This window comes from Aphelocoma coerulescens, chromosome 15, assembly GCF_041296385.1.
Source record: "Aphelocoma coerulescens isolate FSJ_1873_10779 chromosome 15, UR_Acoe_1.0, whole genome shotgun sequence".
NCBI classification, from domain to species: Eukaryota; Metazoa; Chordata; class Aves; order Passeriformes; family Corvidae; genus Aphelocoma; species Aphelocoma coerulescens.
The window spans coordinates 4,061,385-4,073,714 of record NC_091029.1 but is presented as its reverse complement, the minus strand read 5'-3'; the positions used below and the strand labels follow the sequence as shown (position 1 = coordinate 4,073,714).

The 12,330-nt window shown below is 48.2% G+C and overlaps 1 protein-coding gene across 2 annotated transcripts; it reads left to right on the top strand.

Annotated features, from left to right (window-relative positions):
• The first annotated feature begins 276 nt into the window (after nucleotides 1-276).
• RPL6 (ribosomal protein L6) lies at nucleotides 277-4,097 on the top strand. 2 transcript variants are annotated; one of them, XM_069031026.1, is made up of 7 exons: nucleotides 277-345; nucleotides 901-1,152; nucleotides 1,243-1,341; nucleotides 1,731-1,874; nucleotides 2,749-2,797; nucleotides 3,321-3,505; nucleotides 3,901-4,097. In XM_069031026.1, exons 2-7 carry the CDS (start codon nucleotides 901-903, stop codon nucleotides 4,051-4,053), a joined length of 882 nt encoding a protein of 293 aa, XP_068887127.1. In that variant the 5' UTR covers nucleotides 277-345; the 3' UTR covers nucleotides 4,054-4,097. The 2 variants fall into 2 exon arrangements, with proteins under 2 accessions (XP_068887127.1, XP_068887128.1); XM_069031027.1 differs by lacking the exon at nucleotides 277-345 and adding an exon at nucleotides 700-808.
• Nucleotides 4,098-12,330: the final 8,233 nt, after the last annotated feature.

Here is a 12,330-nt window from a genome sequence, read left to right as displayed (position 1 = left end):
CCGCCGCTCCGCCCGGGGGGCTGCGGGACCCCCGGCACCGGAGCGCCGCGGCACCGGAGCCTCGCCCGCGCAAGGGGCAGGGCGCGGAACCGGCCGTACCCCGAGCGGGCGCGGGTTAAGCGGCGGCGGCGCGGCGGGGCCGCTCTCCGGGCCGGGGGTCCCGCAGCTCCCGGAGCGGGCGCGGAGTCGAGTGTCCCCCTCGCTGGTGACCCGGGGCTGCCCCGGGCAGCGCGGACCCTCCCGGACTACGAGTCCCATGGTGCCCCGCGAGGCGAGCTGACGTCAGACGCCGCGCTGTCCTTAGCCCGCGCACCCGGATGTGAGTCCCTTTTGCTCCCCCGGAAGGTGAGGATGGCGGAGTAGCTGCGATCAGCGCCGGGCCCGCCGCGCTCCATCCGCCGCCATCCGCCCGCCGGCGGCCCCGCCGCGGTTACAGGCGCGGCCCGGCAGCTTCGGGGAGCGGCGGGGGGGCGCGGGGGCCCGGATGGGCGCGGGGTGCGGAGGAGAGGGAGTGTCGCCGGTCCGGGCGGGCCAGGCCGCGGCGGGATGCGGAGGCCGCGCCGGAGCCTCCCGGGAGCTGGGCTGGGGCTGGACGGGGGAAACCGCTGAGGCCGGCAGCCCAGCGGGGCCGGGGCATTCCCGAGCCGGGACAGAGGCGGTTGCAGAGTCGGGGTGTGTGCGTGTTCCCGGGCTTCCCACCGAGGAGCGCTGGAGCTGTTGTAACCAGAGCGCAGGAGCATTTTAAGTCATGTAGAGGCACGCAGGGAGCAGCGCTTGGTCAGCCATGGCTGGAGGAGGTGGCTGACAGGTACTGCAAGAGTGTAAAGGATGGTTTGGATTATTTTATTTTGTTTTCTTTGCTCTGTAACAAGCCCTAAACCCTGCTGTTTGTGCTCGCAGATGGCGGGTGAGAAGGCGCCCGCGGAGAAGAAGCCAGCTGAGAAGAAGCCGGCCAAGAAGAAGGCAGGGGAGAAGAAGCCGGCGGAGCAGAAGCCAATCCAGAAGGCAGCAGGGGACAAGAAGAAGAGGGTCAAGAAGTACCATGCCAGCCGTAACCCCACCCTGGCCCGGGGCATCGGGAGGTATTCCCGCTCAGCCATGTACGCCAGGAAAGCCTTGTACAAGCGCAAGTACACAGCCCCTGAGACAAAGGTAGGGTGGGAAACGCTGTGGGAATAATCGTGTTTGTTGTGGTGCCTTTGGTTTGAAGCGTGCTGAGTTTTCCCTGTTCTTTGCACACAGATAGAGAAGAAGAAGAAGGAAATGCCCCGTGCCACCATCACTAAGCCAGTGGGTGGAGACAAGAATGGAGGCAGCCGGGTGGTTAAAATCCGGAAAATGGTATGGAAAAGCACTGGGATGCTCGTGGTTGGGGCCAGGTAGCTTTAGGCTGGGTGATGAGCCTCAGGCCTTGGGGGATGTGGGGACCTCAGCCTGTGCTGCACTTCATTGTTGGCAGCTCTCCTTGAGCACAGACCCAGCGTTCTTGGGAGATGGTGGGAATTTAGGGGGGAATTCTGTGCTCTATGTATTGCTGAGGTGGAAGCACACACAAATACAGAGCTGGACTCAAAATATTCCAGGAAACACTCTGTGTGTTCCCAAGCACTGGCTGCAGCAGAAATCCTTCAGCAAGCTGAACTTCAGGGAAACAGGGACAACCTTTTTGAGGGTTGTCCTGCTGTCCTGTGGAACACAGGTGGTACAAGGTGTTTGTCCTCTTTTCCCAGCCCAGGTACTACCCCACGGAGGACGTTCCCCGGAAGCTGCTGAGCCACGGCAAGAAGCCGTTCTGCGAGCACAAGCGGCGCCTGCGGGCGTCCATCACCCCGGGCACGGTGCTGATCCTGCTCACCGGCCGGCACCGCGGCAAGGTGGGCACAGCTGCTGGCACAGGGGTTTGGCAGCGTTTCAGCCACCCTGAATTTCTCAGCTGATTTCAGCTGACTCTGCTCGGCCACTGGGTACAAATCTGTGACTTCTGTCTGGGTGTTTTCCTTGTCCAGCCTTTAGGGGAGGCACAGTTGAAATATTTGTTAAATTTAGGTTGTTCTGAGGAGAGCTGGAAGTAAAACAGGCTCAGCTAGTTGCTTGGATGAAATGAAAGGAGTCTTGCTGCAGTGCAGAGCAGCAGTGCCTGTTTCTGTTTCTGCAGCAGCAAGCACAAAAGTTTCTCCTACAGTAGTTACTGCAAAGGAATAATTAGGTTTTATTCTTAATCTAGTTATCAAGGTAACACTGGATTGTTACATTGGGTTCTCCATCCTCAGGATGGTCACCAACACAGCAGGCATCCTTTATTTTCTTGAGGTCTTGGATGTCATACTCTGTAAAGAATGCTGTCAGAGAAGGAAATCTTAACCAGAAGGAACGAAACACAACTGGGGAATGGCTTTAACCATGTCATGTCTTTGTGGTGTTTATCCAATTCCTGCCTGTAACTCGTACAAAGGATTTGGGTGATGGGATGGCTGCTGCCATCCTGTAGGATGGGGGAAGAGTAAAGCTGGAGTAATTGGCTTTGCTCAGCCTTGAGTGAGGAAGCTCATGGAGAGTCACACTCAGTTGGAGAGGAGTTAATGAAGTGCTGGAGCTTGGATCACAGGGTGGCAGCTCCTCAGGTGGCACAGCTGAGCCACACCTGGAGCACTGTCAGTGCTTGTACCAGTAACAGGTACAATCCCAGTTTGGCTGTGGTATGGGAGCACTGGGACCTGAGGATTGATACCACATCTCATTTCTTTACAGCGTGTTGTGTTCCTGAAGCAGCTTGATACTGGCCTTCTGCTTGTTACAGGTAAAAATTTTTATTTAAATGTGATGGTATTTTTGTTTTGGGGGGTTCTGTGGATTTGGGGTGAGTTTTTTTAAGTTCATCTCTGGGGTCGATAGCACAACAGATCTGCATGTGTTTGTTTTGGCATGTCAGTGTGGAATCACATTTTGTGGTGGAGTAACCACTCCTGAAGGTGTCCAAGGAATGACAGAATGTGGCACTGAGTGCTCTGCTCCAGTTGATGAGGTGGTGATCAGTCAAAAGTTGGACTTGATGGTCTTGGAGGTCTTTTCCAACCCTGATGACTCTCTCATTTGTGACATTGCAGGGAGGTGGAGGGGAGATAATTAAGCTTCAGTATCTTGACTACTGGAAGAGCTCAGGAAGTAAATTTTTGTATCTAGAGGGCTTTGATTGTTGAGATTTTAGCTGGAGGCAACTCTGAAGGAACTGGTCATCACATAGACTACAAAAATTCAGCTTCAAGGCAGCGGTTTTCACCAGAAAAGCTGACTTTGTTCTCTCTTGTCTTCTCTGCCTTCAGGCCCCCTGGCTGTCAACCGTGTCCCTCTGCGTCGGGCCCACCAGAAATTCGTAATCGCCACATCCACCAAGGTGGATCTCACTGGGGTGAAAATTCCCAAGCATCTCACTGATTCCTACTTCAAGAAGAAGAGGCTGCGGAAGCCCAAGCACCAGGAAGGAGAAATCTTTGACACTGAGAAAGAAGTAAGGGACAGGGTGGTTCTTTCTTTCTCAGTGCTCCTGGATAGGCTGGAAAGGGGGAGTTAGCAGGAAACAAACAGGTGGATTTTAAGTGGTCATTAATAAAGTGAGGTGATGCCATTAAAATGAGGTAACCTCCCTTTTAAATTTGGGGGTTTTTCTCACAGGAGAAGGAGTGATTATTCCAGTTAAATGTCTTTTTTGATCAAGAAGTACCTTTACTGTGTTGGCTCCAAGGGGTGCTTCAGTGCTCCACCACCTTCCCATTATTTACAACAAATAAAGAAAAGATTTCTTGAAAATCCCAAAACTTAGGGTTTGCCCTGAATTTTCTCCTCTCTCTAAAGGATTCTGCAGTTGCTCCCCAGGAATTTGATGTTGTTTTTTGTGCTTTGCAGAAATATGAGCTGACAGAGCAGCGCAAGGCAGACCAGAAGGCCGTGGATTCCCAGATCCTGGCACGGATCAAGAAGGTGCCTCAGCTCCGGGGGTACCTGCGCTCCACATTCTCTCTCTCAAATGGAGTTTATCCTCACAAATTGGTGTTCTGAGCCTTCTGGAAGCACCACATTAAACTCCAAGGGAAAAAAAAAAAGCAAGGATTTGTGGTGTGTTCATTTCAGTCTGTCACAGCAGGTGTTTTTCACGATTCTTGCAGTGTATGTTACTGTGGGGTGAAACTCTTGAGGGGCTGCAGGTAGTGACCAGAATTTGGAGTGTGCAAAGTTGGGAGGTAGGAGTTTTGGCTGTTCTAGTTTTGTGGTGTTTGTTGGATTTTTTTTTAACTACTGAACATAAACAGGAATTCAGCTTAACTCTGAGTGAGCTGGGGAGGGATCCTGAAGAGATTTTCCTTTGGGAATAGCAGATAATGCTGGGCTGACACAGTACAGGATAAAATCTGGATAAAATGTGTGTGCTGAACCTCAGCAAACAGGGGATTTTCTAGAGGTATTTCAGGAGCTATGCCTTAGTTTTGAAGTGGAAATGCTGGGAATACTCCACAGTTCTGCAGGATAACTTATTCCTAAAACTAACAAAATTTGGAGTGTATGTCCCTTTCCTGTTCTTCATCCTTGTGGGATGTAAGGAGTATATCTGCTTAGAACAGAAAGCAAAAGCATGATCTTAATTCTGTAGGCTTGGAAATCGGTTCAAAAACAAGGTGCTTCTGTGAAGGGGAAGTATTTTTGTATCCTGGGAGACTTCTGGAGTCTCTACAAATTTTCCTATCTCAAAAGGTGGCTGAAAGTGAGTGGAGAAAGTTCATCCCGTGTTTCCTTTGTGTTGAACTCAGCAGAAAGCAGTGCTCTTACACAAACCAGGGATGTACAGATCACCAAGTCTGGCACTCTGGAGCTCTTCCTTAGCCAGACTTCTGCAGGAATCCAGGTTTATGTAACTGCACCATCTGTCTGCCCAGTAATTCTGAGCTAAAGTAGCCAACAGGGTTAGACTTGGTAAGAAATAGAGATTTCATCAAATTCATGCAGGCTCCATGGAAAGGGGGTAGGAAAGGGAGCGATACGACCCTCCCTGAGGTGGAAGCCATGCTCAGTGGGAAAGAGGAATTGGGCTTGGAGTGCTCCAGAGGCAGTGAAAGAACTTGGACACCTGTGGAGTACCTGGTTTGCCCCAAGGGGCTGTGGTCTGGTGCTGGTGGGTGTTAGTGTGTGGAAGTGAAAGCACTGGGCACTCCCACCATCCTCCTGTTGATAATTAACAGGCTGGGAGATCTGGGGGTGTTCACCTGGAGAAGGGAAGGCTCCAGGGGAACCTTCGAGCTCTTTGTACTGTGTAAAGAGGCTCCAGGAGAGCTGGAGAGGGACTTGGGACAAGGGATGGAGTGACAGGACAAGGGGGAATGGCTTCCCATTGCCAGAGGGCAGCGTTAGATGGGATATTGGGGAGAAATCCTTCCCTGTGAGGGTAGGGAGGCCCTGGCACAGGGTGCCCAGAGAAGCTGTGGCTGCCCCATCCCTGGAAGTGTCCAAGGCCAGGTTGGACGGGGCTTGGAGCAACCTGGGATGGTGGAAGTGGCAGGAGTTGGAACAGGGTGAGCTGTAAGGTGCCTTCCAAGAGAAACCAGCCTGGAATTCTCTGAAGTATCAGTGAGGCTCAGCAGAGGGAGGCAGAGAGCTGCCTGTGTCCCGGTGCAGAATTCCTAGCCTGGCTGGGAGGTGTCTCTTGCTCTGTGCTGTGTTCTGCCCTGTGTTCTTTATTTTCCCTGCCATTGGAATTTTGTCTGTGATTTGTTACATCTTCTCTTGTGTGTGGTTTGGTGGATAATAGATTTAGTCAGAGGTTTTTCAGTTAAAAGGAGTTTTTCCTGCAGTTCTGGAAATGGCCTGTGAACATGAATCAACTTTAAAAAGATACAGAAGGGTTGCACTCATCTCCCTGCAACTGCTAAGGTAGGCCTAAGAAAAATCTTAACCAAATATGCTTAGAAAGTTCACTTAAATTAAAAATTGTGTGTGGGAACACTGAAATGGGGAAAGCCCCATCCAGCAAGTAGAATCAAAAGAGTTTGTATGAGCATGGGGTATTGTAGTCTGCAACCCCAAATTCAGTCACACACTTGTGCTCTTGAGGGAAAACTGCAGCAGGTATTAATGCTCCAGTCATCCCCTTCCCTCTGGGAGTGGGGAAGTTGCAGTAACAAAATAGCCCCAAAACCAATTGGGTGTGGAGATCCAACCGTGTTCTCTGGAATTTGTGGTTGCTCTGACACATTCCTCCTTTGTGGATCAGGAGACACCTGGAACCATTAACCTTGTTTGCTGGGAGGGGAGGCTCTGTCTGCCAGGGTGCTGTCAGGAAGTGATTTGGAAATGGGAGTTGGTTATCAATAGATGCTGGTCTGCAGCAATGGCCTCACGTGCTGCCACTGCCCCGTTCCTGTCACCTGTGTGACGAGGTGCTGACAGTAACACACCCTGCAAGGTGGGGAGGGAGGAAGGAAGGGAGGAATCTCTCTGCTCCTGTCAATCCCTGAGCTGAGTCACTGGCCCAGCTGGATGCCAGTGTCACACCAAGGGATGTGGGAGCAGAGAAAATTGGAACACCAAATCCTGCCTTCCCGAGGCCGAGCAGCTCCTCAGGCCTTGCTGCAGGAAATGGAGATGGCAAAACCCTCACGTTCCATAAGGAGAGGCAGCTAGTGATCAGCTGTGATGTGTCTGTCTCCAACCTCCCAAATATTTTCCCTGAATTCTGTGAAATCTGCCTTCTTTCTGACAAGCTGCAGGGTGAGGGATGGCAAACAGGAAAAACGAGGCCTGTCCAGGTGACCAGCACAGAGGGATTTTTCAATCCAGATAATGCTGGCCACTACCTGAGCACCACTTGCAGCACATAAAGAGCCTTTGTGTGTGTTCTGGCTGTGCCCAGCGTTTCCCATTCCCAGCATGTGAACAGTTCTGCAGCCTGGGCTCGCTGAGTCACTGCTTTTTCCTGGGCAGCCCCCACAGAAGAAGCCAGAGACATCCAAAGCCTCCATCACCCAATGAAAAGTGCTGGAGATGTGCAGCTCCAAAAATAGTGACAGACTCAACCACAGCAGCACTTCATTAGCATCAAATGTGCTCTTTGCTTCAGCTGCCTGATAAAGTGATGTGTAATTATAATAAAGCATCCTTTGGAGAGGAAAGGGAGAGGGATGTTGGCTTTCCCAGGGAATTGATAATAAGATGTGATACCTTGTTATCTCCAAGCACCTATTTTTACCTGGCAGCTGTGCAGTGACCTGGTGGCTGCAGTTCCAGCCCAGTGAGGCTCTGTCCAGCTGCCATGGTGGGCAGTGGGCTCAGAGGCAGACTCTACCTTTGCCTGTGGAATGAGGATCCTTCTGGGACCAGGATCCTCAGGAGAAACTGAGGCTGATCTGCAAGACAAAGTCCTTTCCAGTGCCAGCTTTGTAAAGGACAGTTACCTGTGGCATTTCAGCTGTGACACTCTTGGGTTTGACCTTAATTAAGAGAAGGTGCTCTGGCATCTGGAGTGTGAAGGTGCTTTCATGGCACTGCCACACCTTTTGGGCTAGGTGGTGAGGAAAATTTGCCAAATTCCCAGATCTCCAGTGGCTGGCTGCTCAGTTCACCTGTGGTGTAGGATGTGCCTTGTTATGAAGGAGAGGCCGACCCTTTTTCTCCCAGCATATCCCACCTGATCCCTGCCCTCTCTCTCTCCTCAGAGTTCAGAACTGTTGCAGAAAAAAATCACTCTGGATGTTCCCACGAGCTCAATAAAGAATGATCAAATAAATGCCAATCCTATGGATACAGCATAAAGAGCCTCTGCTCCTATCCTGGTTTGGGAAGAGGAAATGAAGTTCCCAGCCACTATTTACCTGTTAATTTGATTTCTCCAGTTCTCCTGCATTGCAGGCTGCACTAAGCACTTGACAACTCATTGCTTAAGCAATTAAAGCAATTAAATCCTTATTTTTCTAAGGATCTTATTCATAATAGTCCTTGCTATGTTTTGTTCTGGAAGCCACTGGTTGAGCAAAGGCAGGCAGTGCCTGAGTCACTGGGTCTGGGATGGTTGTGTGTGGAATTTGCCATGGGTGCCAAGGAACAACCTGGACATTTTTCTTTATTTAGTTACTTTTTAATTATTTGTTTGTTGTTTGGAGTGTTTAGACCAGAGCAGTCTTAACCCTCTCCCAGATATCAGTCAAAAACCCCATTTTTGTCAGCTGGCTGGCTTTTTTGGCCTCATTTTATGTATTTTTCCACCCCATTATTTGAGTGTTTATCTCAGGGGAAATGACTTTGCATGATGGATTGCACACAGGGCCAGCAGCTTCTCTGACCTAAGCATGGTTCACACTCCACCAGACATAAACACTTATTAGTTCTAATAGTGATGAGGAGAGAGGAAGCACAGTAGTGAAAAAAGGACTTGAGATGAAAGAAATTCTATGGTTTTTTCTTCAGCAATATTGATTTTTTGTGCATCCTGAGCAAGTAACTTATTTTCAGTGAGGTCTGGGCTCCCATACTACAGAAAGCAGAAATATTTTCTCATGTCTGGTCTCAAGAAGTGCTTTCAACTTCAGAAAATGTAAAGTTTGTGTCTATTTTCTAAAGTACATAAAAGAATAAGCAGTCTCTGCTTGGCTGACACTGAGAGGGGACTGATCTTGTTCTATAAGCTCATATCAACATTTCATACTAAAAAATTCACACATTGTGTTGTGCTGAAGACTGGCACAGGTGGCACGAAGAATAAATGTTTTCATAGTCTTATTTATCAGTTTTAATGTCATTTTTTGCAGAATTTAGGCTGTTTTATTTGTACAGGGCAGCAGAGCTCAAAGATTCAGAGACTCTGGAGCCAATGTGTGTTTCTGCAGTTGCCTGATTAACAGCTCCTGGTGCTTTGCCTGCACCAGGTTTTAATTGGTTTTAATGATGATCACAACCAGCTTCTCATATTTTACATCTGCTGGGCACTTTGGCCTTGTGACACCCAGCACAGGTAAAAAGTTGCCATTAGAACACCAAGGAACCACGCAAAGGTAAAATGATTCCTCCAATCCATTGGAATAAGCCAGTAGGATGCAGAGAGCCACCCCAAGGAACACAAGGGAAGGCTCTAAATCTCATGGAGAAAATAAAGATTAAACCAGAAGCAATTTCATCTTCATCTATGTTGTCAGTCCTAGTGGATGTAGAGGTTTTTCACTGGCCTGACAGATGCCTTAGGATGTGGTTGTTTTCAAAATTAAGGCTTTCAAGTATCACCATGTGCTGTACATGGGATCCTATTGTTCAAAATGGCCATTTTCACAAGAGGAAGTAAGACCGAAGATAAAATGCACAAAAGCAGTCCTTGGTTCACAAGGGAGGAAGGGCATTTTTCAGAATAAGGCCCTAAAAAGAGTGATGCACCCTCAAAATGATGTCACCATTCAAATTCCTGGTGTGAGTGTCCTGCTGAGCTGAAAGGAAGATCTCTTTTGTGGAATTTCATAGAAATTGGTGGGGAACCAGAATTCTTCCTTCAAGTAAACACAAAAAACCTGACAAATGCCCCTGTGGAATCAGGGAACTGAAAGCACAGCAACTCTTGCTCAAAGGAGAGGCACATGGCAGAGCCCCTGAGCATTGCACCTTGTCCACACGGCTTCCCTGAGGCCTGACAAAGTGCAAAAAGGCCACTGGAAACTTGGAGCTTTGTGTTTGTGGGAGAGAAAAAAGCCAAACGCATGCCCAGAGCAGGGACATGGAGGGAGAAAAGGAAAAAAAGCTTTTTGAGGCTCCTGATGCAACAGAAACTTTGAGAGGGTTGGAGGTTTTTGTTCAAATCCTGGCTTTGGTCAAAGCACTGAGCATAAAAATGTGCGGTTTATTTAATCCAACACTCCAGGAAAGACTTGCCTGCTTTGTAATTAAACAGAACTTCATCAAGGCAATGTCTCACATCATTCTGTAACTGCCTTCTAACACAGACAACCCATTAATCCCCAGACTGCCTGACAGCTTGAATAAAAAATATAATTAAAATAATACAAGTAACAGCACAAATTGTGTGGTTTGGGCTCCCTTGAAATAACTGCTGATTTCACAAGTGCCTGAGAAGGGTGTCCCAGTGTGAGCCAGGCAGTGCAGCTGCTCCTGTGGATTTATAATTCTCATTAGAATTTCTATCACTCTGCCCATCCTGTCACCCTGAGCTTCAACTTTTCATGTCATTCAATTGCCACCACCCCAAGTCTGGGCAGACTGGGTAATCAAGCCTAAAAAATGGTTTTTTGATGTGTTTGTCAGGCCCAGTCAAGAGCCACATGATAACAGAATGGAGCCCAGCACAAACAATGTGGTGCCTGTGCTGCAGGAGGAGGGCTGGGCTGTTGTCACCTGTCTGGGAAATGATAATCTCATGGAGGGGGTGATGCTGGTGGCTTTGGATGACTGACAGCACTGCTCTGGTTCTCCTGTTGACTAATTGATTGTCTGTGAGTTTATTTTAGTTGAAGTTTAGTTCTTCCTGGTTTCTCTGTGGGCTGCTCGTGATGTTCTTTTTAAAGAAACACTGTGGTGTTGTTAAGCATGAAGTGAAGGTTTATGAAACAATTCCTACTGCCTGTCAGGACCAGGATTTTATAAGCACAGGCCATTCCACTGCAGCACCATAAACTCACCTCTACCACATCACAAATGAAGAAACTCTCTTACCTGTAGCAGCATGAAAAGATTTTCAACCATCCTAGCTTCCCTCAGGGGCCAGTCCAGCCCAAATGTGGAATGATGAACTATTTGGCCTTTCCTGGTTTGTGCCATCTGGCTGGAAGGAAAATAGGGAAAAATAGGTGAGTCACTCAATTAGTGGCTCTCAGTTTTGGGTTTGTTTTGAATGCCTGTCACCACTGAAGAGAAAATCAGCACAAACTAACATTTGTTTGGGTCAGGGATTCACTGCCCTGCCTTCCTTTTGTGAGGAAAAAGGGTTGGTAGAGCTGCAGTGCCTGTGCAAACCTGCTAATTAGGAATTCACAGCCTTGGAACTGATCTATGAATTGCAAGTGAAAGACAAAGATGATGGAAGTTCAAAAGCCACCTCATTTATAATCCTCATTTAAAGTCCTGTTTTGGCTCTTTTCTTTGGTGTCCTGTTGGTTCAGACTCTCTGGGGACACCTTCCACCATCCCAGGTTGCTCCAAGCCCCCGTCCAACCTGGCCCTGGACAAGGGAATTTGTCCCAAAATGCACTTTTCCCCTGAAATGTTATATTGCAAATGTCAACATTTCAGCTTTTTATTCTGATTGGGATTGAACACTTTAAATAAATATTCTGTGAAGTTCTGCCTAGATCTCAGCTTTGACCAATGCATGCACAGAGCCATCCATATGGGATGAAGAGAACTTTTCCAGGGATATCAGTTCTGGAATTTGGCCATTACAGCTCTTGTTCGGTGTGAAGTAATAGGAATTTCCCCTGTGTTTGAACCAATCCCTGTTTGAGGGATCCCCTCAAGCACAGGGATTGCAGGATTAGTATTTCAACCAATTCACTTGGGAAATTAGAGAAAATTCTTGAAATACAAATGTAGACACTCAAATTATTTCTTGATAGGCTAAGAGAAAACCAGATTATGACACTTTTTCTTTCCAAGGGTGTTAAATAAAATTCAAGTAAAAGATGGGGTAAATCTGAAGGCAGAGATGCCACCTTGTCACGTTTATATGTTTACAATATTGAGCAGAATATTGGAGCAGATTTTTTTTCATTTATTTATCCCTTGTGTTACTGCACCAGTTTTCAGAGAGGTTGAATTTTAAAACAGCACAGAATAGCTGTATTTAAACCTACCTATTTTTGGATAGTAATAATGAGTCTTCTGAGACATTTGAGATTCAGAAATTCAGGACAACCACTCAGGGATCTGCTCAGCTCCCAGCCACTCTTCCTCACTGATGGGCACCATTTAGGTATTTCCCCCCAGAAAAGGCTATCTGAGTAAGAAAATGAGACCTGAGATTAGGGAGAGCACTGTTAAATGCCAGCACCTCAAGGGACATGTGGACAAGTTGCAGAAAAGCCCAGAGGAAAGATCAGGCTTCCAGAGTCCATGGCCTCCAGAGAAAGCTTGAAAGGACAGGGATTATTCAGTACAGAGATGATGGAGAGGAACTCTGGTCACAGCCCTCATGGGTGAAGACAACAGGAGAGGGAGGAAATAAACTGTTCTCTGTGCCTGCAACAGCTGGAAACTCAATGCAAAGGGTTAAATTGCAGTAGTACAAGTTCAGTTATGGATTAGGAAACTCCCTAAAGGTAAAGACAATTCAACAATAGAAGAGACTGAACAGAGAAG

Bases quoted from the DNA above. Each gene is read 5' to 3' on its own strand.
- RPL6 (XM_069031026.1), top strand. From the start codon at position 901: ATGGCGGGTGAGAAGGCGCCCGCGGAGAAGAAGCCAGCTGAGAAGAAG. The intron at 2,798-3,320 runs GTAAAAATTTTT...CTCTGCCTTCAG, and splicing joins TGGCCTTCTGCTTGTTACAG to GCCCCCTGGCTGTCAACCGT. The intron at 3,506-3,900 runs GTAAGGGACAGG...TGTGCTTTGCAG, and splicing joins TCTTTGACACTGAGAAAGAA to AAATATGAGCTGACAGAGCA.